Source organism: Phodopus roborovskii, unplaced genomic scaffold, assembly GCF_943737965.1.
Source record: "Phodopus roborovskii unplaced genomic scaffold, PHOROB, whole genome shotgun sequence".
Taxonomy (NCBI): Eukaryota; Metazoa; Chordata; class Mammalia; order Rodentia; family Cricetidae; genus Phodopus; species Phodopus roborovskii.
This window is the reverse complement of record NW_026126433.1, coordinates 28916003-28943612: the sequence shown is the minus strand read 5'-3', so window position 1 is coordinate 28943612 and position 27610 is coordinate 28916003. Positions and strand designations below refer to the sequence as shown.

General features: G+C 35.8%; 1 protein-coding gene across 3 annotated transcripts in view; it reads left to right on the top strand.

Moving 5' to 3' along the window:
- Positions 1 to 27610, top strand: part of Rasal2 (RAS protein activator like 2) — a 270356-nt gene that overhangs the window by 97286 nt on the left and 145460 nt on the right. For all 3 annotated transcript variants that reach the window (XM_051186049.1, XM_051186048.1, XM_051186050.1), the window contains exon 2: positions 20567 to 20694. In XM_051186049.1, coding sequence (XP_051042006.1) covers positions 20567 to 20694 — 128 coding nt within the window. The remainder of the gene's footprint in view (positions 1 to 20566; positions 20695 to 27610) is intronic.

Sequence of the window (27610 nt, the reverse complement as noted above, 5' to 3'; positions counted from 1 at the left end):
GTGTGTGTGTGTGTGTGTGTGTGTATAGAAGTTTTATATTTAGTCTTTTGAGAAGCCTCTGTACTGAGCATCCACAATGGCCATACCATATACTTTCACCAAAATGAGTACATATTCTTCTCCTCCCACATTCTCTCCAGTGCTTGTTGTCATTTGTTGTTTTGATGATAGCTGGTCTGACAAGGGTGAAATGGGATCTCAGAGTAGTATCAATTTCCCACTTTACAAACTGTTGATCAGATATTTGTATTTCCTCTTGAGAGTTCTGTTCAGCTCCTCAGCCCATTTCTTGGTTGAGCTGTTTTACCTTCTTTAGTTTTTTGAAGTTATATATTCCAGACATAAATACAATTAACAGATGCACACCTGACAAGGATTTTCTCCCATTCTGAAGGCTGCTTCTTTACTCAATTAACTGTTTCCTTACCATACAGAAAACGAACATATACTTACATAAATTAACACCTTTTCTAATTTAACATAACACTTACTGTAAAGTGTGGCTGTGATATTTTCAGTTTGGGCATGATTTTTTTAGACTTGTTGTCTTCAAAGGGTTTACCAAACTTAGCATATGATAGTTTTCTTTCATTATTGAGTCAAAACTTTTACCTTTTTACTTACTGGTCTTTGATGTATTTAAATTGCCAGCCTCACCACTCTATCAATTTCCACGCATTATTAAGTGAGAAAGCTGTGTGAACAACTACTGTGATAGTGTTAGAGTCTGACATCTGCTGTGGCTAAGAAGTAAAATGCATGGGTAGCATATTGCATTGACCTCTTGGACAAAGGGAGACTCCTTCACATTCCTACAGGAATGAGATCTCATCACTCTGCTCAGAACTATGCACCGTTAAGTTTTCTGTGTAATATTTTTGGACCGTGATTGATTATAAATAATTAAATTTGTTGAGAGGAAGAACATGGACAAAGGGTAGTCAAATAAATCGGGGTTTATTTGAGGATATTTTCCAATGAACATGAAGTTTAAGAGAAATGTTCATGTTTTGATGTAATATATGAGGTTTTCTGGAGTTCACTCTCTAATTAGGCCTTAGGATACAGGGTATCTCTGTAAAACAGTTTTGGCTATCCTAGAATTCACTCTGTAGGTCAAGCTGGCCTCGAACTCACAGAGATTTGCCTGTTTTTCTCTTCTGAATGTTGGGATTAAAGATTTAAGCCACCTCCACTATGACCACCACCACTGGCCAGTCATGATCTTGACACCCTGCCCCCTGCCTTCCTCTTGTCAGCTGGACTCCTGGAGCTCAGCCCAGTACTTGACTGTGGATCTGTGCATCTGCTTCCATCAGTTACTGGATGAAGGTTCTATGATGATAATTATAGTGTAGTCACCAATCTGATTACAGGAGAAGGCCAGTTCAAGCACCCTCTCCACTATTGCTAGAAGTCTTAGCTGGGGTCATCCTTGTGAATTCCTGTGAGTTTCCCTGATACCAGGTTTCTTCTTAGTCCCCAAATGCCCCCCCCCATCAAGATATCTTTTTCATTACTTTCCCCCTCTGTTGTACCCCCAACCTGAGCAACCCAATCCCTTGTGTTCCCACCTTCTCATATCCTCCCTGCAGTTCACCTAGAGATCTCTTCTATTACCCTTTCCCAGGGAAATCCTTCTTTGGGTCCTCCTTGTTACCTAGCCTCTTTGGGCTAGCATGATTATTCTTTACAGTTAATATCCACGTATGAGTGGGTACATACCATGTTTATCTTTCTGGGTCTGGGTTAATACCTCACTCAAGATGATTTTTTTTTCTAGTTCCATCCATTTGCCTTCAAATTTCATGATGTCATTGTTTTTTTTTTTTTTTGTTTTGTTTTGTTTTGTTTGTTTTTTTTTTTTTTTTTTTTTGTTTAAACCACTGAGTAATGCTCCATTGTGTAGATATACTACATTTTCTTTATCCATTCTTCTTTTGAGGGGCATCTAGGTTTTTTCCAGGTTCTGCTATTAACATAGTTGAGCAAGTGTCCTTGTGGTATGATTGAGCATCTTTTGGGTATATGCCCAAGATTGGTATAGCTGGGTCTTGAGGTAGATTGAGTCTCAATTTTCTGAGAAACCCGCCATACTAATTTCCAAAGTGTCTATACAAGTTTGCACTCCAACCAGCAGTGGAGGAGTATTCCCCTTTCTCCACATCCTCTCCAACATAGGCTGTCATTAGTGTTTTTGTGTTTAGCCATTCTGGCAGGTATGATGGTATCTCTGATGGTATCTTGGAGTCATTTTGATTTGCATTTCCCAGATGGCTCAGGATGTTGAACAGTTCTTTAAGTGTATCTCTGCCATTTGAGATTCTTCTGTTGATAATTCTGTTTAAGTCTGTATCCCATTTTTAAATTGGATTACATGCTACTTTGATGTCTAGTTTCTTGAGTTCTTTATATATTTTGGTGATCAGCCTTCTGTCACATGTGGGGTTGTGAAGATTTTTTTTCCCATTCTGTAAGCTGCCATTTTGTCTTTTTGGCTGTGACCTTTGCCTTACTGAAGCTTTTCAGCTTCAGGAGGTTCCATGTATTAATTGCTTTTCTCAGTGTCTGTGTTACTAGTGTTATATTCAGGAAGTGGTCTCCTGTGCTGATGTGTTCAAAGCTATTTCTCACTTTCTCTTCTATCAGGTTCAGTGTAACTGGGTTTATGTTGAGATCTTCAATCTGCTTGGACTTTAGTTTTGTGCATGGGGACACATGGATCTATTTGCATTCTTTTCTTCATGCCTGCATCATTTCTTGAAGATACTTTTTGTTTTTCATTGTGTAATTTTGACTTCTTTGTCAAAAATCAGGTGTTCATAGGTGTGTGGGTTTGTGTCAGGGTCTTCAATTTAATTCCATCAATCTACTTGTCCGTTTTTTTTTTTTTTTTTTTTTTTTTTTTTTATGCCAGTACCATGCTATTTTTATTACTATAGCTGTATAATAAATAGAGCTTTAAGTTAGGGATGGTGATGCCTCCAGAAGTTCCTTTTTTTTTTTAATTTTTTTTCAGAAGTTCCTTTATTATACAGGATAATTTTAACTATCCTGGATGTTTTTGAACAATCTGTAGATTTCTTTGGGTAAAATTGCCATAAAATTCTCTTTTTAATGTGTGAAAGTATAACATTAGTATGACTTTTGTAGTACTCCAACCATCAAATTAAAAGGAATCTACTATAGTTTGGATCTAATTTCCTTATGTGTCACTAGAAACAAGAAATTTCCAGTCAAGTGTCTGTTGTTCCTTTTCACCAAAAATGCACACTGCCCTTTTCTTACCTCTGAACACCTGTAGTTATTAAGATTATTTATTCTTCCCTCTTGACCCTTCTTGCTCCTTTTTAATGAATATTATTGTATTAGTACTGGTTGATTACATATTAATCACAATGGACTCTGTGTCTCTAACGTCTATCACAAAGACAGTGCACTTACAGTAGCAAATTTTCTGTGGCACACTTAAAATAGTCTTTTATATCTATATTGTCAAATAAAATTCTTTGTTGCTTACAGTTCATCAATAATTCCCTAGGAAATTTAGGTTTTAATATATACTTTTCTGAGATGTTTGGCAAATATATATTATGACTCTCTATATACCTTTGACCTCATAGTTGCTTATAAGTTATATCAGCAATAATTGAATATTTTAACTATTAGTGTCATTTTAAAATTACTATTTATGTGTATGGGTGTTTTGCCTGAATATGTTTGCTTACTAGTATGTGTCTGGTGCTTACAGGCCACATGAGTGTATCTCTTCTTCTAAAACTGAGTTACAGTTTGTTTTAAGCGTGCCTCTCTCTCTCTCTCTCTCTCTCTCTCTCTCTCTCTCTCTCTCTGTGTGTGTGTGTGTGTGTGTGTGTGTGTGTGTGTGTGTGTGTGTGTTTGTGGTTGTGGAACTTGAATTCAAGACCTCACACATATGAGGCATTTTTCTCCCACTGAGGTATATCTCCAGCATGTCCTATAGATCTTTAGCACTATAGAATATTATTAGCCTCTAGATTGTGTATCCAGTCATTTCTCTCTAACCTGTTCTTCATGGGATAGTGCTTTTGTCATTTGCTCTCCTACATCAAGCTTATGGATGTTTTTACCCATCATCCTTTTGTGCCCTCAGGTAGAGTAGAAACTAACATCATCGAGCTTATGAGGAGCTTATTTGCTGCTGTAGACTTAGTTTTTGAAAGCAACATTAGTAATGAAACTGAATCCAGTTTCAAAATTTATGAGATTATAACAATTTTAAAAAGTTAAGGTACTTCCATTTGAATTACTTTTGCCTAGTGCAGACATTGATAGAATTAATTGTGCATTTACCATAAAGTGTCTTTAAGCATGTCTCCTATAAGGCTTCTTAAACTTTTCCCCTCATAATCTGTTTTTACCCAACAAAAATCTCTGCATCTCGAGTATATATACTTTGTACATTTAATAGTACTTATAGTACTATTAAATGTAATTTATATGTACTTAGTACATATAAATAGTACATTTAATAATCATAAATTTATTTAAAAACAATTCTTTGGTATATCTATAATCTTACCACTTGTAAAAGATGAAAACAATTTTGTATATTAATAAGATAGATGCATTTTGGATATGAGATGAGGTGTTCCAGTAGTGTTTATTGACATTTTATAACATGGATTCCATGCTCAGTGTAAAGTGTAAACTGTGTGTTCAGAAACAAGGCTTATGGTGAACTCATGGTTATAGCACTTCTAATTGGTGCCAGAATGTGTTAATTATACATTTGACTTTTGAATTAGGTTTTGATCATTGCACATTCATAAACTTTACTGTTGCCAGATTAGCAACTGGAGTAGCAGCTAGCAGTTTAACTGGCTGTGGTTGGTGGAATATGGAAATACATTTGCAAATAAATTTTGGCTTTATAAAGATATATAGGTGGCAGAGTTCAGCTTGAGAGTGAGTTAAACATCGCAGAACCCATGATCTGTTTCTGATCACGGTGACTGATGCTGAGAATTGTGTTTTAAACTTTCTTTGGCTTGACAATTTTATACTCCTTCTATCACTAAATTTAATTGGTACATGAGAGTTGGCACTGAAGGAATACGTTTGTTAGTTATGGAGACTCTAAAGAACTTGTGTAAAGTCACTAGATTTTCTAAAGTTCAAAATTAAAAGAACAATTTCATCTTTTTCTTACCCTTTCAAGATCTTATTTTAAATATATCTATATACATACAAACCAGTCTTTATTACTGTTTATTATAAATGGTTTTTTGTTTGTTTGTTTGTTTGTTTGTTTATAGCTGGTACTTATACACTGTCACTTTCATTGTCCTAAAAGCTTGGCATTGTTAAATTATGAAACTGAAGTGTTATAAGGAAACAAATCAGAAGATGTTGATCATTCAATTCAGAAAGTTCAGATCTTCTCACTGCTGAGTCATTGTCCAGTAGCCTTTTGGAAATTATTAAAGTGTTTATGGATTTTATTTTTTTGTATTCAGATTCTGTGGACTCTTTTCTTTTACCTTTTCAGTTTGCATTTTTGAGAAATATGCACTTAAATATTATTCACCACCTAAAATAAGGATGTCCAGAATTTTAGTGACACAGAATTAATGGAAAACATATTCCAGAAACAGATTTAATGTGGATATATTTAGTTACAGAAGAACTTGGCTTATATGCTGCATTGTTGCACATAACCATCTTTTTCTTCCTTCTTCCTCTCTCTCCCTACTCTTTTTTCCTGTTCCTGTTTTCTCCTTTTTTGTTTCTTTCAGTTTTTGGAACTGATGTGTAGCCTAGCCTGGCTGTGGACTTAACAGCCCTTTCTTGAATACTGGAATTACAGGTGTGCACCAGAATACCTTTTCTTTCTCTCTTTCTTTTAACATTTTAAAAGATTTATTTGTTTTATGTTTATGACTGTTTGCCTTTATGTATGTATATGTGCCACAAGCATGGCTGGTACCCATGGAGGTCAGAAGAGGGCATTGTATCCCCTACAACTGAATTAGTGAGGGTTGTGAGTCACCATCTGGGTGCTGGGGTTTGAATGCAGATCCTTTGTGAAAGGACCAGGGAGCCATCTCTATAGCTCTTCTAGCATACCTGTTATAAAGAGACTTTTAAGAGCTTGTAGCCTTGACTTTTAACAGTGATGAACTTAATCACCTCATGCTCAGCCCATTTCTGTGTTGCAGTAGTTACTCTAGCTAGAATAAACATTAAGTTTGTAGCATGATAAATAAATGACATATAGACTGGTATTGGGATTCAAGCTTCAAGGTGATGATCAGGAAAAACACAGACAGCCACTAGCTCCTACATCTACCTCAGCTTGGACCACAGGGGCAATCCTCAAACTGTTCTTGACTTCATTGCTCCTCAGATTCACTCAGATTACTATATTCTCCTCAACATGATTAGAGACTCAAGTCAATGCCTTTCTTTCCTCAGTGTGGCTGGAGAATGAATGTCAGCTCTGAGACCCTGTTCCTGTCTTAAATACCTCTCATGAGACCTGGGGTTAAAGATGTGTGAGCCCAAGTGCGGAGATCACCTTTATGTAAGCTGTTTCTTTTAGGACTGGATCAATTTTATGTGGTCAGTGTGGCCTTGTACTTAAAGAGCTCCTTCTGCTTCTTAATCCTGAGTCCTGGGATAAAAGTTGTATATCACCACTGCCTGATCTCTATAGTTTGAGGCTGATTTTGCTTTCTGAATCCTTTGGCAAGCTTTAATAAATCATAAATTATAAATCACCACAAAGTTCATATATGACTTCAAGTCTAATAGTAGGCAGTGAAAAGAAAGTATTCTAGGAATGATGCTTGAGTAGGAATTGTTACTGCACAGTACAAAGAAATATAGATGTATGTGTTAATTTACAGTATTTGTGTGCATTACATTAAAACATACTGTGAAGTTTCATTCAATTCTTAATCTTTTTTCCTGTCTTACTGAAAATATAAAAATTAATAACTGAATGCTTGGGTGGACATTATTATATTATTTGTATGAATTATTGGTTGTAAAATCACTGTTCATTCTCTAATAGAAATTGCCTAAGAGAGAAAGTACACAGGGTTTTTGTGTTGGTTGGAGGGTCTGTTCTTGGGCATTGCCTAACTGTAGGGTATTTCATGGTCTTGGTATCCCTGGAAACAAACTGGTTTTGAAACTAACAGTGCTTCTGTTTCAGTGCTTTTGTACAACATACAGATCTACACAGTGAATATCTTGTGTTTTTATGTATAGAGGAATTTGTATAGTTTTTAGTATTTCAAGAATGCACATCTATACACACGTGCTCACTTGTCTGTGTGTTTCTTTTGGGCTTTCATTTTAAGGAGTGAAAATCTTCAATCTTTTGAGTTTGGATCAACTTAAATAATATCCTCAGATTTCTCAGTGCTTTATGTTTGAGAAACATACCTACATTTTTTGTACTAGCTGAAATTTGTTTAGGTTTAGTTACTCTTTCCAAGTATATCTGTCATATGTGTTGTGTTCAGAGGCTTATGTGGCTGGGAAGTTTGGAAGTCACTGGTGAGATTAAAGCAGCACCATTAAAAAAGATTTTCCTTTTTCTTCATCTTCCCTTCTTCCTCTCATCTGAGAGGATTTGGTAGGTTATTAAGCTGCTTGTTCTTCCCTTGTAAAATTTGTATTCAGAATGATATACAGATTTTTGGGGCAGTTGTTCACCAAGATCTATTTGATAGAATCAGTTTACTTTTGATAAAGCAAACCTGTGCAGTATTTCTCCCCAGTATATTTTTAAAATATGTATTTATATTCATAATAGAATCCTGACAATTACTTAAATTACTATTTTTGATTAACAGTACCAAACAAATTTTATGAGATGTATAAAGTAAAAAAGACTAGCTGCTCATTCTTTCTGAGGACTTAAAAAAAACCAGGCACTTGAGGTTGAAACTAAGTTGTTCTCATATTCATCTTAAAGCTAAGAAAACTGAGGTCCAATTCTAAGAGCCAAAGGGTCTTAACTAGGTGTTAATGGTTGAAAAGAGACACAGAAATTCCTTTTCATGAAGTCTGCTTCCTATAAAATATTTTCTTAAGCTCTTGATTTTGTTATTCATGACCAACAATAACATGATTGCTAAGATTTGTTGACCACTTCTCTATTTTCTAGAAATATCTCTCACCTCTTTCTATTATGTGGCATTCCTTCATCAAATAATCCAAGATCGGGACATTTGCCCTGCCAAGTCTCCAATTTAAGCCTGACTCTCATTCTTTTGAAGTTCTGTGCTTTGGTAGGTTCTTCTAACATTTCTGTAGAACATTCCTATGTGCTGAAAATCAGTGATGTACTGAGTTGTACTCCACAGCTCTGTAAGAATCCAAGGGCATGCCACCTTTCAGTTAGTATCACCTCCTGGCACAGTAAAGCACTGTATTATTTATCTTACAGGAGAAACACAAACCCATAGAGTTATGTGAGACATTCTAGCTTCAAACTGATGTCTCAGGTGCTACTTAGCTATTTATAAAGAAAACTGAGAAGTCTTGTAATCAGCTTCTCCCTCTGTGGTGGTTTGAATAAGAGTGGTCACTATAGGCTCATACATTTCAATGCATTGTCACTGGAGAGTAGCACTGTTTGAAAGGATTAGGAGGATTAGGGGGTGTGGCCTTGTTGAAGGAAATGTGTCACTTGGAGGTGGGCTTTGAGGTTTCAAAAGCCCATGCCAAGGCCAGTATCTCTCTTTCAGCATGCGGATCAGAATATAATCAGATCTCAGCTATTGCTCCAGCACCATACTTCCTGTCATGATGATAATAAACTAAACTTCTGCAACTGTAAGCAAACAAGTTATTTTGGCTATAGTGTCTCTTCAACGCAATATAACAGTGATTAGGATACACTCTTTTTGAGAAGTTTTATGTTGTAGTATATAAGGTGGGCCTTTTGATCCTTTTGCCTCACCCTGCCAAGTGCTGAAATATTAAGCTTAATTTGTTTTCTGTTCTGATCTCTGTATTCTTCAAATAGAGTTAAACTACCTCCAAATAGGCAATGTCCTCAAAGGACTTACTTAGAGTTAGCATTTCTATATCACTTATTGTGTGCCCCATGGTAGAAAAATGAAATTCTAGGGGTATTGAGGGCTTTAATAATTGTTTTCTTTTTTTATCCATGGGGTTGACATTAAGTACCATAATTATGGAGTTTCCCTTTTAACCATTTTGTAATTTGGTAGGACCTAGCTATTAATGTAGATGTTACTTTTAAGTTTAATCCTTAGTATAATTGCTTGGTGAACTGTTCCAGGCTACATGAATGAAAATAAGGAACATTTGGCTTTTCTACTCTCACTCATACCCCACCTTCTTCTAACCTTTGCTCACAAAGGCATTAACTTTCAACTTTTTCCAAAGTTTTATTTCCTACTTGTCTTTGTATTTTTAAGTAACTCGTGTATTCACACTTAAAACAATAGGCTTTCCTATAGGCCACCACACCCACCCAGGCTTTACATATAAAACCTCTTTAGTAAAACATTCCTTTATTTTGAATCAGGTTTTAAAATTCTCAACTTAGATGTACAACCATGATGTCATTCCCTTATAAAAGAAGGACATTGAGAGTAAGGTAATATCACTTGCTAAGGAAGAATAGTTTGTTTGTCATACTTGTAACAGGAGGGAGGGAGGGAGAGATAGATAGATAGATAGATAGATAGATAGATAGATAGATAGATAGATAGATAGATATAGATTCAGAGAGGGAGGGAGAGAGGAGATAAAGAGAGAGAACGGCCAGCTTTCCCAGTCTTTAGACACCACTGGATGCTCTACATTCCATTGGATTTTGATACCAACTGTCTATTGCTATCATGGATTCTATAGATTAAGATCTCAGGTCTATAATAATTCCTCTACTTCTTATGTCATTTGCAATTCCTGGGCCTCTGGTACTTAAGACCAATGTGAGTACAGAAATCAGAGGGTCTGTCATATACCATCTTTTAGATTAATTAATTTGTTATAATGGTTCACAGAAGTCAAAGAAACAGTGATAGTGGGGTATCATAAAAGATATAAATGAGGCCAAGCAATGGTGGCATGTGACTTTAATCTCAGCACTTGGGAGGAAGAAGCAGAGCCAGGTGGATCTCTGTGAGTTTGAGTCAAGCCTGATCTACAGAGCAAGTTCTAGGACAGACAAAGCTTTATAGAAAGATCCTGTCTTGAAAAACAAAAACAAAAACAAAAACAAAACATAAAACAAAACAAGATATAAATGAACAGCAAGATCTATAGGTATGTAAGGCAAGGTCTAGAAGGTTCTCAAACAATTTCACCAAGAGGGTACTAGGTTTTTAAATATAGGAGCCTATGGAAGCCATTCATATTTAAACTACAACACTTGTATTTTTATCTTTTGTTCTTTGTGACCTTCACACATCATTTTTTCCTTTATATTCATTGTTTTATTATCCATAGTGTGAATGTGTGTCTTTATACTTTAACTTCATTATCTAAAAAATCACTATACTTACTGGGAGGTTTTTTTTTTTTTTTTCTTAAGCTTAAATTAATTAATAATAATCAAGTATTACTAAAAGGAACCCACATGTATATTTGAGCCCCAAACCATAAATTGTACAAGAATCTGGGTGAGGACATAAACATGCAGTATGTGCACTGTCCTTTATTAGCTCTTTTTCCTAAATGATTTTTTTTTGATGATTTTGTTTTTTAAAAAATTGAGCAGCGTCTGTTTGTCCATCCGTCTCCCACCCACCCACCCATCCAAGATAGGATTTCACTTTGTACTTTCAAGTTAGTCATGAACTTATTGTGTAGCTCGAGTTGGCCGCAGACTCCTAAGTGGTGTGGTTGTAAGAGTGAGCCATCATACCTGGCTTCAGCCTTACCATCTTCTAAAGTAATGAAAAAAGAAAAGAAAGAAAGAAAAAAAAAAGCAAACCTAGAAGATAGTGAGAAAGCCCCTTCTGAGAAGAAATGATATAAACTGATGAGGTAATAAAGGCAGAAAGGCAAAATATATGACTGTGGCCATGCAAGAGTCTTTATGTACTATGCATATGCATTTTTTATTTGTGAGAAAAAGTAAAGACAACTCCAGTCATGGTGCTAGTTGTATAGAAAGTCTTTAGTTAATTTTTATTGGTTGTTAATAATCACCATCTATCTTTAATACATCATTATTTATTAATATTATAGTATGTTTGCAGTATAGAATGGGAACATGTACTATATTTATGCTTATCAACACATTCATTAAACATCAAATAATTTGTGTTGGTATTTTAATAAAGTCTTTATTCATTATATAGAACATTAGTGATACTCAATATTTTGGGGAAATTAAGAGTTTTATATGGGAGCTGAAGAGCTAGCTCAGTGGTTAAGAGCACTGATTGCTCCTCTAGAGGTCCTGAGTTCAATTCCCAGCAATTATGTGATGGCTCAGAACCATCTATAATAGGATCTCATGCCCTCTTCTGACATGCAGATATACATACAGAGCACTCATACATAAAATATAAAACAAATTAAAAGGAAGTTTTATATGAACTTGTTAAATTTTATTTTCTCATTAAAATCATAGACTATTTCCTCTTGTTGTATTAAGATTTGCCATCTGGCACATTTTCAGAAATGGGTTAAGTTTAAAAAGAATATCTGTTCTATATACTTACGTTGATATATCACAAAGAAAAAGATGGATGTTGGTTTTTACTGCTTTTTAGCCTTCTACTGTAGGTATTTCTTCCCTTTCTCCTGCTTGAAGTTTTTGTTGTTGTTTGTTTTGTTTCGTAAAAAAAAAAAAAAATGATTTTTCACTTCTAATTCAGATCAGCATATTGCATAGAGCAAAGTTAATTGAATTAACAATGAGTGGCCGGATTCATTAAAAAAGGACTGTACCATTTTCCCTGTGTTTGCAGTGACTTGTGATTCAAACAGGTTACACTTCAGGAAAAATGCATACACATTTTATTTCAGTTGGCACTGTGCTTTAGAGACAGGTAGAGCCATTAAAAGATTTTTAATGTTGCCTGATCTCAAGAGCTGTGTAGCCAGATTTTAAAAGCCCAGACATTGATACCTTGATAGTGATAAACTACTAATTCTTTTTCCCCCCTCCTCATTAGAATCACATTCCTTTGCAAGCTCTAGCCTTCCCCCATAGCATTTGCCTCTACAGAAAATTGATGAGATTCAACTCAAATAGAGATAGTATGGGGTATATTAGTATAGGAAGAGACTCTAAATAAAATGAATGCATGTGACATGCTTTCGAGATTCTTACTATAGTTCCTTTTTTTACCTGTAACAATTGTGTTACTCAAAAAAGATCTACAGTTTTGGTCATTTAATAATAATAGAATATTGTGGTCATATTTTAAACAACCAGAATAGTTAACATAATACTTCAAGAAAAATTACATATGGACTATTTTTCCCTTACAGTTAAAATATAAATGGGTTATTTTGTGGTTTTCTGTTTAAGAGATTTAATAAGAATAGTAGGTGTGTTTGATCTGTTGCAATTAAAATATAGTCTGTAGTTGACTGCTACTTTTCATCTTGACATTAACATCATTCATAAACTCAATTTAATTATCAAGGTCATATAGTTGCTTAAGCAGTGCTTGACCCAACGTGGGAGTTATGGGACTTAATCTTTCTAATACGTGTCTGAGAAAGACAAGCGTGTGATTTTCTCTGCCTGCTGTTGACAGCATATGGGATCAGGGGCCATATACAACAACTAAAGTGAAGATGTAGATAGGAATTGCTTCAAATCCCAGCTGTCTTAAAATATATATATGATAGGAAATTCAAGTGAGCTCTGCTGTTTAGGGCAATGTTTCTTTCTTTATATGTGAGATTTTTTTTTTTTTTTTTTTTGTACCAAAACAAGTTCTCTCTTCCCAGAACTTAATACTTATTAGAGAACTCATTTGTTCTTATGGTACAGCAGAGTTAGAACTACTGCTGAGACTGACAGTCAAGCTGCAGAGAGACTCTACAAATGTTAGACTAAAGGACATTTCTAGAAGGAAGTAAACTATACACTCTCCCCTCACCCCATTTTCCCTCTCTCTTATCTCTCCCCATTCCTTCTCTTATGAAGAGTAATAGTGAGCATAGGAACTTACTGACTAGATACCAGTATTCAAGTAATATGGAAATTAAGCCTACATGTTTGAGAAGTAAATTAACATGGTTTTGTAAGGTTCAAAGATGCATTATAAATTTGTTTTAACAAATAGTATGAGTCTAATGTAGAAATGTATTTTTGATTTGGTGAGTTTATATCTTAAGCATATTGGCTTATCATTAATGTCTTTATTATTCTTTAAGTTTCATGGAGGTTTGTTTAAATGCACTGGGGTCTACTGCTATATATGAATTAGCATGTAATATGCTACCCCCAAAGTTTCATAGTTTGTCAGGGCAAACGAAAATTCTCAGGCAATACATGTTACCATTCTGACAAAATTTGGGTGTTCTGGTAACAGGATACTTTCTGACATTTCAATAGAATAGAAAGTAGACAGTAATGAAGAGAAAAATTTAAATTAATTACCTGGACACATTTGACTTTTCTTATTGTGCTTTAAGAATAAAGGACAGGGGCTGCAGAGATGGCTCAACAGTTGAGAGCACATACTGCTCTTTCCAAAACCCAGAGTTCAGTTCCCAACACCCAGGTCAATTGGCTCACAATTGCCTGTAACTCCAGCTCTGGAGAATCTGAAATACTCTTTCAACCATAAAGGCTACTGTACTGAGGTGCACACCCTTTCTTCCCCTCTTCCATATATGTAATTTAATAAAGAAAATAAAATAACATCTTTAAATAAAACACAGTGAAGGCTGGGGTTGGGAAGAGACAGTTCAGTTAGTAAACTACATGCATGCAGATCTGAGTTTGAGTTCCAAGCACCTACATAAAAGCCATGTATGGCTGCATGTATGTGTAATTCCTGCACTTGGGGGACATGGTGCACATGCAGCTCCCTGAAGCTTATTGGCCACTTAATGTAGTGAATCAAGGAGCTCTTAAGTTTAGTAATACACCTGGTCTAAAAAAGTGAGTACCAGTGAGATGGCTTAGTGGATAAAGGTGCACCCTGAAAATCTGAGTTCCATCCTTGGGACCCATGAGGTGAGGAAAAGGACTGACTGCCACAAGTTGTCCTCTGATGTCCACATGTTCATTGTGGCGTGCATGCACATGTGTGTACATGAGCATGGAGAGATAAATGTAATCTAAAAATGAAAGTGGGGGAATGATAGAGGGAAATAACTTCTGGCCTTCACACATGTGCATCTGCATATATGAGCACATACATACATTAACATAAATATAATAAAAGAGACTGAATTTCTGGTATCTATGGTAGGTTGTAAGCAGATACCATTAATACAGTAATTTAAAATGATTAGGTCATTTATCTTCAATATCTTGTAGACTGTTTCTAAGCAGCATTATTGCTTATCATTATTGCCATTGCTAAGAGTCATCTCTAGGACTGAGACTATAGCTTAGTGATAAAGCACTGGCCTAACATGCACAGTCTTCAACGCTGGAGGAAAATTGCCTATACAATACCACCAAAGTTAGAACATATTTTCAAAGCTGCGTGACAATGATTTTAATTTCTATTGGGGAAAATTGCTTCTAAAAATGCATCTTTAAATTGGCCTGCTAAATGTATTAGGAATGTGTATTAAAACTATTTTGAAAATTTGGGTTAAAAGAAATATACTTCTTTGTATATTTAAAGCAGTGAATGCTTTAAGGTAACTTAAGGAGCATTGTTCTGTTTTAAAGATGTTCCATTTTGTTTACTTGTATAATAAATGATCACCCTAATCTGAGACTTCATAAAGTATTTCTTGTCTCTGAGATTAGAACCCAAAGCATGGCCATTGAATTTCAGAATTTATATAATATACCATTTTCTAAGCCAGGTGAGCTCTGGTATGAAAATAAAAACACACATAAATGGAAATATAGATCTATATTTCCTTAACAGTTTATGACAATTCTTTATTTGGATTGTATTAAAAGTCTCAATATAAATAGATAAATTTTCCCAAACTTTTTTTTTCTGTTTTCCTTTCTTCCTTTCTTTCTTTCTTTCTTTCTTTCTTTCTTTCTTTCTTTTTTCCTTTCTTTCTTTCTTTCTTTGTTTCTTTCTTTCTTTCTTAAGTGCAGTAAGAGCAGATGAAAAGGTACTGAGATATATTGAACTGGTGGGTTTCTATTGCCTGTCTCTGTAAAATTTCTGCCTAGCTTACTGTGAAAGGCAGTAACTTACAATGGATCTTGTTGGTTACATCCCATTCTAAATATAATTTTGAAATAAAAAACAGGCTACATGTAAATCTTAATTTGATTTAAACATGTCTTTTCTGAGTTTTAAGAAAATATACAAAAGTATTTCCTACAACCTTTTTTTTTTTTTTTTGGTTATTACTGTGTGGGCCTTAGACTTGTCTTTGTCTCTTTCCACTCCTATTCCCACTTCCAATCACATCACTTTACTAACTCTGTGATTTTCTTTTTCTACACTTCCCTAAGTATGAGGGGGAGAAGTGACATTTCATTAGACAGTGTCTGAGCCTGATGAAAGTTGCAGCTTCATGTTCATCATGTGAGATGCCATGGTATTCCTTTTGTCTCATTACAAGGAAGGGCTAACACAAGAAAGCACTAATTTCTTGTCAGGTAGTTAAATATTTGAAGGAGACCAGAGTTTGGAGCTTAGATGTACTGGTAGACCAAATAACCAGTTTTGTAAATGTTATTTTGAGATTATTTGGTGGGGAAAAAAATGGATTGCACAGACTCTTTTTAAATGAGCTTCCCTTTTTAGGTTTTATTCCCCTTTTGAAAACTGTGTTGGACTTGCTCTTTAAAGTAGAATCATAATTACATAATTTACTTTGTGAGCATTTATCATTTGTATTTCTATTTGTTGTTCTCTTACCTCATTTTTGCTGTTTTTCCACCACATACTTGAGAGAGTTACCAGTCCTGATTCCTGTTTCAAAATATGGGTCACATCAGCTCTCTTATTATTTCCACTTTGAGCAGTCTAGTGAAGATTGCAATTATTTCTAGACAAGCCCATTATATTACTCTCCATTTGCCAAAACTTCTGGTCTTTATTCACTTACTTGGGTTTATAACATATGCCGGTTTTCTTTGAATTCTCCATTGGCTTCCTATTGACATATGGGAGGATTTCTCTAGCTTTTGATCTGTGGAACTCTAGACTCCCAGGATACCCTTTTAAAGTTAAAGTTTTCATAAGACTGAAAGGTAGTTGTACAAATTCCTTCCCTGGAAAAATGTGAGCAACACCTACCCATCCATATTAAGCTGAAACAACAACCCAAAGTATAGTTTCCTCAGAGTTCAGCCTAGGGAACCAATGAGTTCGGGACTGATAGAGCATGGATAAGGGACTGCTTACAGGAATGTGTAGGACCCCAAAGCAGCTGCACTCAAAGGTAAAAGTCTTAACTAGCATGAATCATAACTTCTCCATAGCTGCATAAATGGAGTTTCTCCTTCTGGTAATCCTTTCTTTTCTCTATATTCCTAACACTTCTCAAGACTAGAAAACTACATGTAATTAGAACAGAATTGTGTAGATAGCCAGGAGACACTGGAGGGAGTCACCAAAATCTCAGTGATCTTCCCCAGCAACCCCTTCTAAGAGGAAAACATCAGTAGTCAATATGCCCTATTTCAGGGGTCTCTTGGAAATGGGTACTACTATTCTGATTAAGAGGAGATCTGGTATGCTCAGAGGATAACATTCTATAACAGATTATTGTCATTCCATGTATGCTATATGACAGACATTTTCCAGAAAAGGAAAGACATGAGGCTGTTATTTCAGGGAAAACAACCAACAGTATTTATTGCTAGAGAAAAATTCATGACCAAAACAAAAATTATAGTTTGGGTAATTTCCATCTGCTGCCTTGAGCTTAACAGCTTCCCTAAATCCAAAGAACTTCTGATCAGAGCAAGACAATTGTGAAGATTGATGAATGTAGGTTATTTTTATAATGTATAAATGTCATGATTTGGAAGATGGGCAATTAAAGCCAACCAGTATTTTCTAAATGATCAACACCTAATGTTTATAAACTCATACATATGGGGTAAAAGGAGCTATTCAAAAGAAAATATAGACTAGTGATTTTTAATGTGTTTATACGATAAGTTTATTGCTGTCATTTCAGATTCCACATTGTACTGACTCCTGCTTAGTTTTGCAAAATTTCTTCTTCATTATTATTTATTATTATTATTATTTATTATTATTATTATTATTTGTGACCAGGCTGGCCTCAAACTCACAGAGATCTGCCTGCCTCTGTCTCCCAAGTGCTGGCATTATTATTTGAAAATATTGTTTAAAATACTATTGCTATTTTAACCTTCATATCTAAGTCCTGATTTTCTGTTATATGTCAACCAAAATATCTACAGCAACCAATTGGGTATAGAAAAACCAAAGAACTAGACTGTCTTGTATTCAGCCGTCTTTGAGGACATTTGAAAAATGTGAAAATAGTGCCATTCTTTTAGATTTTTATTAAAAATAGTTATGTTTCATTAAAATGTATTTCAATATTGATATGTGGTAAATTTTAGTTTTTAATATAATGCATGTTGACATAACCCATATAGATATATCCTCAGTAAATTTTCAGTCTCAAGGGATCTTGATATAAAAAAATGATACTTTTAAGGCTACAAGGTAATATCCAGTTGTAAAGTGCTTTTTGTGGAAGTATACTTTGGATTATTTTTAATGTTTCTAAAATTATTTAATTTTTGTAATGAGGCCAGCATGTCATGTCCTTAGTATTCTCAAAGGAATGGGACACAGCAAATCTAAAATTGTTCCTAATTTTGCTATTAAGAATCTTCTCTGTAAGTCTGTTATGCTTTTCCCTAGTGAATTTTAGGTACTAAAAATAATTGGAAGTCAGAATTAGAAGTAAGTCACTAGAGTAAAAAATGAAGATTGGTAGAACTGTTAAGGTGAAATAGGGCAAAAACTTGAACATGTTCTGTTCTATTCTTATAATTCTCGATATGCAGGCTTTACTATTAATCTTTCAGTTAGCCAAAGGAATGAGGACATGATGGAATGACTAAATTTATAGACTTTTAAAAAAATGTTGGGGATTTGTTGTTGTTGCTTATTTTTGTTAAAGTATTTCTTAAGTCTTAGTTTATAAATACTAATCAGAATAAAATAATTATTTCTCTGTCTTCTTCCATACAGTTCATAAAACTATTATCGATATATATCTATATCTATATTCCTGCTACAAATAGCTTTGAAAATAAACAATACTGGCCTCTGGGATAGCTTATCAATCTTTCATTTTAGACAAAGTTTTTAAAATTCTTCCTATTTCATCCTACATTTAGCAATGAATTTAAGTGATTCTAGGAATCAATATGTTTTAATGTTTCTTATTTCATATACCATGAAGAAACTAGAATAAAGTTCAGGCTACACAAATGGAAAATGTTGGGAGGCTTAAGAAAATTCCTCTAGATCACACAGATAATTTAGTTTCCTTAAGGTTAATGGTAATATAGATGTATGTTTTAGCAGGAAACATGGACTTTGTCATAAATACAGTGTCTAAAATTCTAATTTTGAAAGGGTAGGGTTTATCAATAGCATTGTGCTTTAGTATCAGTCATAGAGTTTGGGTTATACATGCCTAACTTGTGTAATATAGTCTGTCATTCGATTAAAACTTGTTCAGGTCACTGTTTCTCTCTTGTTTTAAGTTGTCTTCATTTGACTCTGGAATTAAGCTTACACTGTGATAAAATGTATCTCATTTGTCTAAAGCATATGACTCTAGTCACTTTTGACATAACTTGAAACTATAAACAAGAATATTATGTACATGTCCAAAGGATTAAGAATGTATTTAAGTCTTTCACAATAATTTTGAAAAAAATTAGAGTAATTTAAGATTCAGTTCTAATATTAAATAAAGATGCTTAGACTAACAAAGGAAAAACTATAGATATGGAGTGGAGATTCTGTAAATGCAATATATAACTACTGTGTACTTTATAGAATAGATAGAAACAGGATGCTGAGGCAATAAATTATTATGAATCAACATTATGTTTAACTAAACTCTTAGTATTATGGATTCTTAGATCTTGAATTGTTTGTGGAGGAATTGGTGAGTTCCCTAAAATAAAACATAGTTAAATAGGCTTGTAGAGACTAAGAATTTAAGCCAGAAAATAAATAAATAAATAAATAAACACATGGGATTTGAGAAGAAAGGAATGTACTTAAGACTTTGATCACTGAGTCGTAGCTTTCTACACATATCTTCCTTAATTTTGCTATTTGGGTAATTATAACTTGAGACAATAGGAAATCATTGCATTTATTGAAGTCATGCCATTCATACATGCTATTTAGGATTTACAACAGCCTTGCCTTGTACATATTTGTTTTCTATTGTCTTCAGTTTGGTTTGCTTCTGAAGCATATCTTAGTAGTAAATAAGGCACTCGAGGCAGTTGTTCTTGTGTATGCTTAAGGAATTAGTCTTTTGTGGCTAAACAACTTTTAATGTATGTAAGGAACTATCATATAAGCTTTATTTAATCATCTAATGTGTAGTTGTTATTAAGGTATGGTCCACATTTCACAATATAAATGAATCAAGAGTTCATATTAAAGCATTTTAAAGGAGCAAAGGGCAATAGTGATCAGTTGGGACTTGGGAATTATTAACATTTTGCTTTAATGTTAGGCACCATCACCTTTTAAGATGCATGGCAGTAATACATCTTTAGATATTTCATTGATGAAATCATTTTGTACATTTTAAGATCTTACTGGCCTCTAGTGGTAATGTGATGCTATAGTTTAAGCTCCAATTCTTATGAATATAAATCCATTTTGTATAAGTCTGCTCTTAACCCTGCTCGCTCGATTTTTTTTTTTCTTTTTTGTTTTTCTAGACAGGGTTTCTCTATGTAGCTCTGACCATCCTAGAACACTCTATGTTGACCATATTGGCTTTAAACTCACAGAGATCTGCCTGTCTCTACCTCTTGAATACTGATATTAAGGCATGCACCACCACTGCCTGCCTGCTCACTCAATTCTTGATTAATTGTATTTTCAAAATGTACATTAACATCCTCTTTGTCCAAAGACTAGACAGCTTTTTCCTTTCTTCTTTTCTCTGTGTTATGCCCGCTTCATTTTGAGTAGCATTGGTTTAACTTTGAAGCAGCCTCCTATTGTTTAAGTCTAAATACTTTGTCAGTTTTCTTCTGGAACGTTTGAGCTTTTCTGAAGATTGTAGGACCAGGTTTTCCTTAATCCATTATAATAGTTTGAGATTCATGTTTAGAATCACTTTTGTTAATTTGCCCTTAAAGAATCTTGTATTTCAAATACCCGTATCCCAGGTATGAGAATAGTTTGTTAATTTGTTTTTCTCTTTTGCTATACAGATGTGAAAGGTCCACCCACCCATCGTCTGTCTTGTGGTCAGTCACCCTACACTGAGACAACATCATGGGAAAGGAAGTACTGCATCCTTACAGACAGCCAACTGGTGTTGCTCAACAAGGAGAAGGAGGTAAGATGCAAAGCTACTCTTCATTTTTAAGCACATTTCTGAAATCATGTATGTACTTCTTATTTGTATTTTGATAAAGTTGCCTCTAGCAACTATCAACTACAATCTAAATGGGTTCTATTGTCATAATTACTTTGCTTCAGTGAAATAGCAAGTTCCACAAGAGAGGGCTGGATTTTAAATAAGAAAACAATGAAAATCATACTGAGTTGATAAATTTGGAATGGGAAAGTTTTAAGTTGTGGAAACCTAGTCTTGCAAATGGTCTAGAGGGACTAAATTATATCAGTTTACTCCTGTCCTGACTAGTTTTATGTCATCTTGATACAAGGTATAGTCATTTTGGAATAAGGATCCTCAATGGAGAAAATGCCCTCCCTAGATTGACCTGTGGACAAGCCTGTGGTACATTCTCTTGATTGATGTGGGAGGGTTTCACTCACTGTGAATCGTGCCAACCCTGGATGGGTGGGCCTAAGAAAGCAGGCTGAACAAGTCATGAGGAGCAAGCCAGTAAGCAGCAGCCCTCTTTGGGGCATCCAGGTTCCTGCTGTGTTTGAGTTCCTACCCTGACTTCCCTCAGTGATGGACTGTAATGTGAAACTGTAAGCTAAAATAAAGCTTTTTCTCTCCATGGCACTTTTGGTAACTGTGTTTCATCATAGTAGTAGAAACCCTAAGTAAGATAAAACCCAATGAAAGCAGACTTCAAACTCAGCAGATCTATGGAGAGATTTTGATAAATGGACAATTTAAAGAAGTGTGGGAAGAATAAGGACCTCATTGAAGGATAGAGAAGTACCCATGAGCTAGCAACAGCTGAAAGCAGCTATAACTCTTAGCTCTTGGGACAGTGGATGAGAGCAGCCTTTCTATAAGTCAGTGAATCATAATTGCATGAGAGGCAAAAGAACACAACCTGTCCCAAGTACTAACGGGCATCCAGAAAGAAATAAAAGAGAATAAACACTCTCTTTCTTTCTTTCTTTCTTTCTTTCTTTCTTTCTTCCTTCCTTCCTTCCTTCCTTCCTTCCTTCCTTCCTCCCTTCCTTCCTTCCTTCCTTCCTTTCTTTCTTTCTTTTAAACACTGGGACATAGATAGAGAGGTGGGAGGGAGAAATTCTTTTGAACTTATTTTGTTTACTACTTAATTCTTCAAACAGTCTCAATATATCAATCCTTTTATCCAAATCCACTTTCATCGCATAAAAAATGACTATGGTATTGGTAAAGAAGAGACAAAATGGCAGATAAGGAGAAGAAAATACCAATAAAACATTAATTATATTGATTTCTATGTAAAGGACTAAAAAGATGTGGTGGGTAAAATGCCCATTCAGTAAGGTCTTCTTCCTAAAATATATGTTCAGAAGGATGGGACAGGAAACATTTCTTGATTCTCACTTATATTTCCCTACATCATTTTTCTCTTCTTTTGTCCCACCCTTCATATCTTTATTTCTGTCACTTTTCTTGCCATCATTCTAAATTTGATAAAGATAAGGTAATAATGAAGTGAAGGCGTGAGTGTAATGAGTTCACTAGAACCAAGATAAATGATTAATGGGCATTTTATTGGGGAACAACTTACACAGAACAATAAAGACAGCCTTTCTCTGTCCTTCTGGTCTGAGAGAGAGAGAGAGAGAGAGAGAGAGAGAGAGAGAGAGAGAGAGAGAGAGAGAGAGAGAGCACGCAAGAGAGCCTGCCTCAAGATTTCTTCTTTCCAGGTCTTTCCAGGTCCATCTGCACCTGAAGCCACGCCCAAAGGGGTGTCTTTGGGTGTGGCCCCTGTTATAGGTTCATGAGTAAGATGCTACTACACCTAAGGTACATCCATAAAGAACTTTGTTGTTCTTTTCATTCATTGAAAAACCTCCCTCACTTAATAGCATCTTCCTCCCCATTTCCAGTATTTTGGTATTATTATATTTAATTTTATTAAAACTTTTCAGTTAAGGTCAGCCCTTTCAATATTATGTGTTGTTTCCTTAAAATGAATAATAAAAATTCACAGATTAATTTTAGTATAATAGATCTATAATTACCCAATTTGAATAAAAACATAGTTCAAGATGTTTTGATGAAGCTACTCTGTTGTCTTTCATTATTGCTGTTAGTAAGGAGTGACAAAAAGAGACCATTTGCCATCTTTTTGTCCTTGTCTGCATTTTGTTCAGTCTAGCCTATAGTTTAAGAACAAATATCTCAACATTAAGAAAAAAGTTGTATCTGGTACCCATATATAATCCATTACCAAAAAGTTCCTACAGCTCAGTTAATTACCCCAATCAGGGTTTCCTTTATCCCCTATAGCAATGTCATAGGTCCTTTCCTCTTTGTGTGGGTGCAGATGCATTTATGTATGGAAGTTGAAGAATAAATATTGGGAATGGAACCCAGAAAATCCTGCATATTAGTCAAGTACTTTACCAGTGAGCTACATCCTCAGCTCAAATATATATATTTGGGTTTTCAAGACAGGTGTTCTCTATGTAGCTTTGTAGACCAGGCTGTCCTCAAACTCATGAAGATCTGCCTGCCTCTGCCTCCCAAGTGCTGGGATTAAAGGTGTGTGCCACCACTGCCTGACCTATGATTTAATGGTAGCTATTATAAATAGATTTAGATGTCTGAGAACCCTCATTTGTTACAAGCAATTTTCCCATCAGCCTGGTCCCACAGCCCCACCAACCCCGAATAACAAACAGAGACACTGTATTAGATATAAAGGTGTTGGCCTTTTACTAGCGTTTCTTATTGGCTAGCTTTGTCTTATATATTAACCCATTTCTGTCAATCTAAGTATTTCCACATGATCTTATCTTACCAGAGAGAGCGTCTGGAGTTCTGCTCTCTTGGTTCTACATTTTGAACCTCCTCCTACCTTTTCCTGAATCCTCCTTGCCTTCTAGTACCACCTGTCTTGCTTTCCTATTGGCCAATAATGCTTTATTCATTAACCAATACAAGAAACATATTTACAGAATGACATCTCCCATCATCTATCTCAGTTTTAGGGATTTACATGTATATATACATACATAGTTATATTGTTTGGGTATTTGTCCCTGCTTTACTCAGGGAAGTTTCAATCAGTTTTATAGCTAGGTTCCTGAGTATTACAGGAAACCCATGTTTCCTATTCCTATGAGATTAGTCAGACGTAGATGCTTAATCTTCAAACACTTCATAGACTTACAGAACATGGCATTTAAATGTTTTAATATTAGTACTCCGTTGACATGAGACACTATTGCTCCTGACAGCACCAAACATTTTCCCAAAAATATGTTGGACACTGTCATCACTCCTTCTGGAGTCCATCCTTGCTTCGTGTAATGGCCTCTTTGGCAAAGAACTGCCCCCATTTTGATCACTGATTTGGACATGCGGTCCTTTGTGCTTGCAGGAGACAAACATAGAAGACTGCTAAGCCTTGCCAAGTCTGGGTAAGACAGCCTTTCTACCTCCCTGCTTTTGTTATGGTCTGTCAGGTCCTCTAGGCCTTAGCCAAAACTGGTTGTATGAATGTTGCTGTGAGACTTTGGGTGACTGTCCAGGTAGCCTGCTGTTTTTGTCCTTGCTGCACCATTTGGAAGTTGCCCATCTGCACTTCCTGCCTACCCTAGAATTGTCTTCCTTCTTAGGTCTTTGATGATGTTGAAGATTAAACTATCACAACTGTTATTTTCTCTTCCTAGTTAGATATATTAGGTACTAGACTTAAGCTTTCCAGCTTAGGACAACTCTATTGTAAACTCCCTTATGCCTTCACCCTAAGACTAGATATGTAGGTCTTAAATTTGTATGTTCTCGATTTTCCTTTTCTTAGAGCACAATTGTTATTCACTGTTTTGTATATAGTTTTGTATCAAGCCTAAGTCTTTTCTTTAGACTAAAAGGGGAATTGTAGTGAAATACTCACTTTGTCTGCACCTGTGGCACTGACCATGCCCACTGGAGGTGGGAACAGGGGCGGATGTTACCTGGGGGGAACTAGGTCTGGGGAAGCGGCCCTGGAGCGCTCTCTTGCTTGCAGCATGGGGACAGAAGAGCATCCAGAGGCATCCTCAGGACCAGGAAGCTGCTGGTGTTCATCTGTCTCTGTTGTAAGTTATTTCTCCCTGAATAAACATCTATTCAGCCTATTTGTTTTTCCTGATTCTTATTAAACCACAATAGTCATTCCCTACATTTAACTCTTGCTTTGGGTCTACATATCCCTACTTTCTGACCTTATCTTCCACTGTTCTTTACCCACTTCTTGAAGCAATTCATTTCCTGCTCAAGATAAAACTTTTTTCTTCTACCTTGACACTATAGGTGTTCTTTTTACTTTTTGGTCTCATGAGAAAAATGAAGCTTTTCTGAAGATACTGTCTCTTGTGAAATTCTGTCAAGAGGTAGCTGTTTCTCTTCCATAGCCTTTATCATACCAAATTGCCTAGAATAGGTATCTTCTCTTTATGGCTGTTTCTTACTATTCTTCCTCATTTTCTGTAAAATGAGCACAAACTTTCTGTTGTAACAGTCATCTTCCAAGCCCAAGCCCCTTCTCATATTGTCACACACATTTGTTGATTTTAATATTCTGGGTTACTGTCATCTCAATAACTATTTCAAGTCAATTTATTGCCTGTAACATCAAAAATCCAAGGTATGTACTTGAATATACAATGTCATTTCCTCCAAAGAGAGGAATGGGAATGGGGCAAGGAAAGATTAGATCAAAGAAAGCAAACACAGCAGAGCACACAGCAAACCCTTTAGTTGCATGTAGCTTCTGGGGCTTATGGTAACATCCTATGAACTTCGGTGAGTTTGGGTAGCTCTACCCTACAGTACTGCTGCTAAAGGTGTATGTACTCTCTTGGTTGATTCAATCAGTAGTTTCAGCTTTTCCTATTTTTCATCCTATGTCCCTATTATACCTAGTATCATAGTTCCCTATTGGTTCCTAGGTTTTATCTTCAGAGATTTACAGTGACTTGTAAAGGGCCTTCTTGTAGTGAATCTAACCTTGCCACTCATTCCCTGGCCTTAGGCTTTCTGAAGTTTAAGTCTTTAGTGCCCATTATGTGTGTCTACAAGGTAGCACTAAATGCATGATGACTGTATGTCTTCCTGTTAGGCTGACCCTGTTTTTGTTTTGTTTTGTTTTGTTTTGTTTTTCATAGTTGCAGTAGTCTCTAAGCATATGGGTGGCTAAATTAGAGAAAACATTTTCTACTTATTCCAACGGGGAGTACTGTGGGCTCCACTTTAATTATATTCAGTGGTCTAACAACCCTGGCTTTATCTGCATCTGTCTATCTTTTTTTTCCAAAACTTTAACTGTGCCCATCTTCCTTTCCTTGTTAAATTGAACATTTCACAAACCTTTCTGTCCCTTTTTTTCCTCTCAAAATTCTCACTCTGATCCTGAATAAAAGTCAGTGACCAAAAAATCATGCCCCACCTTTATTGACCAAATGTACTGCTAGCCTATGAGTTTTAGTACTCAGCCTCACTCAAGTTTTCAGGCCACAAGCAGAGTAGTGCCAGGTTCCTTGCCAGAATGTAATATGAATGGTCTCTTGTCCAGTTCCTGAAACCATATGAGCATAGTCTTTATCTCCCATATTTCTGTTGGCATTTTGGTCTTCCACATTCCCGTCAGAATCCCATTAGTCTCTACTTAATTTTCTTGTTTTTCTCTAGTCCACATCTCTTAACTCTTCCACATTCCTTCCTCTTACAAATGCGTTCCAGAAACCAGTGAGCCATATGGCCAAATTTATCACAGCAACCCACTTCCTAGTACCAGTTTTCTATATTAGTTACCCTTCTCATCTGCCTCACAAAATTATCTGACAGAAGCAGCTTAAAGAAGGAAGCATATTTATTTTCACAGTTAGTTTCATGTCAGTGGGAGTAGCTCCTGTCCATGGTAATGGGTATAAGGTCTTTGTGTGAGGAGAGGAGCTTTGTCAGATTTTGTCAGATCTGGAAACAGAAAGAGAGCCCTGGTCAAAACCAGGGCAAAGCTATAGTGGCTCCAGGGACTGGATCCTGACAAGGGGGTTGAAAGGGAATGAAGACACCACCACCCCCTACACACACACACCTACCTACACCTACCTATGGCTGTATCTTAGAACATTTCCAAAGAAACTACAGTTGGGGTTGAGATGAAGGGGGCAGTTGGCAGATTGGGGGAGATGAATTCACCCTGAATGCAGGCTGCCTTCCTGTGGCTGAGTTCCTGAACAAAGTGAGCAGGGAGTCAGTATCCATTTTTCTCTGATTCCTGACTGTGGGCATAAACTTCACAGCCACCACATGCTCCTGCCAACATGCTATGCTTTCGTTGTTAAATGGACAACACTCCTTTAATCTGTAAGCCAAGACAAACTCCTCTTCTTGGCAGGTATTTTGGTCACAGGAACAAGGAAAGCAACTTCAATTTTTTTCTTTCTTACCTTATGTTTTTCATCACTGTGCTAGTATTTTCTTGTACTTAAAACAGTAAGAACATTTAAAACCACTCAAATTGTATTATTAGCCTTTCATTACCCCATTTCTTCTATCTTTTTAGCAGAAAATATTAGAAATTCTAAGCTCATTGTTTCTATTCCTTCCCCCCCTTCTTCTTTCCTTCCTTCCTTCCTTTTATTTTCATTTTCCTCTTCTTTTCTTCCCTCTTTTTTTTTTTTTTTTTTTCCCCTTTTGAGACAGTGTTTTGCCTTGAAATCTAGACTGGCTGGCTGAAGTTGCCACAGATCAAGCTGTCTTCAACGCATAATGTTATATCAGCTTTCTGAGTGCTGGGAATACGGATGTGTGTTGCCACCCCGTACATGTGCTCCAGGCAGGCTTACTCATCCAGCTCTTCCAAAGTTGCTCTCGCTGAGCTCACTGTAGGTCATCTCCA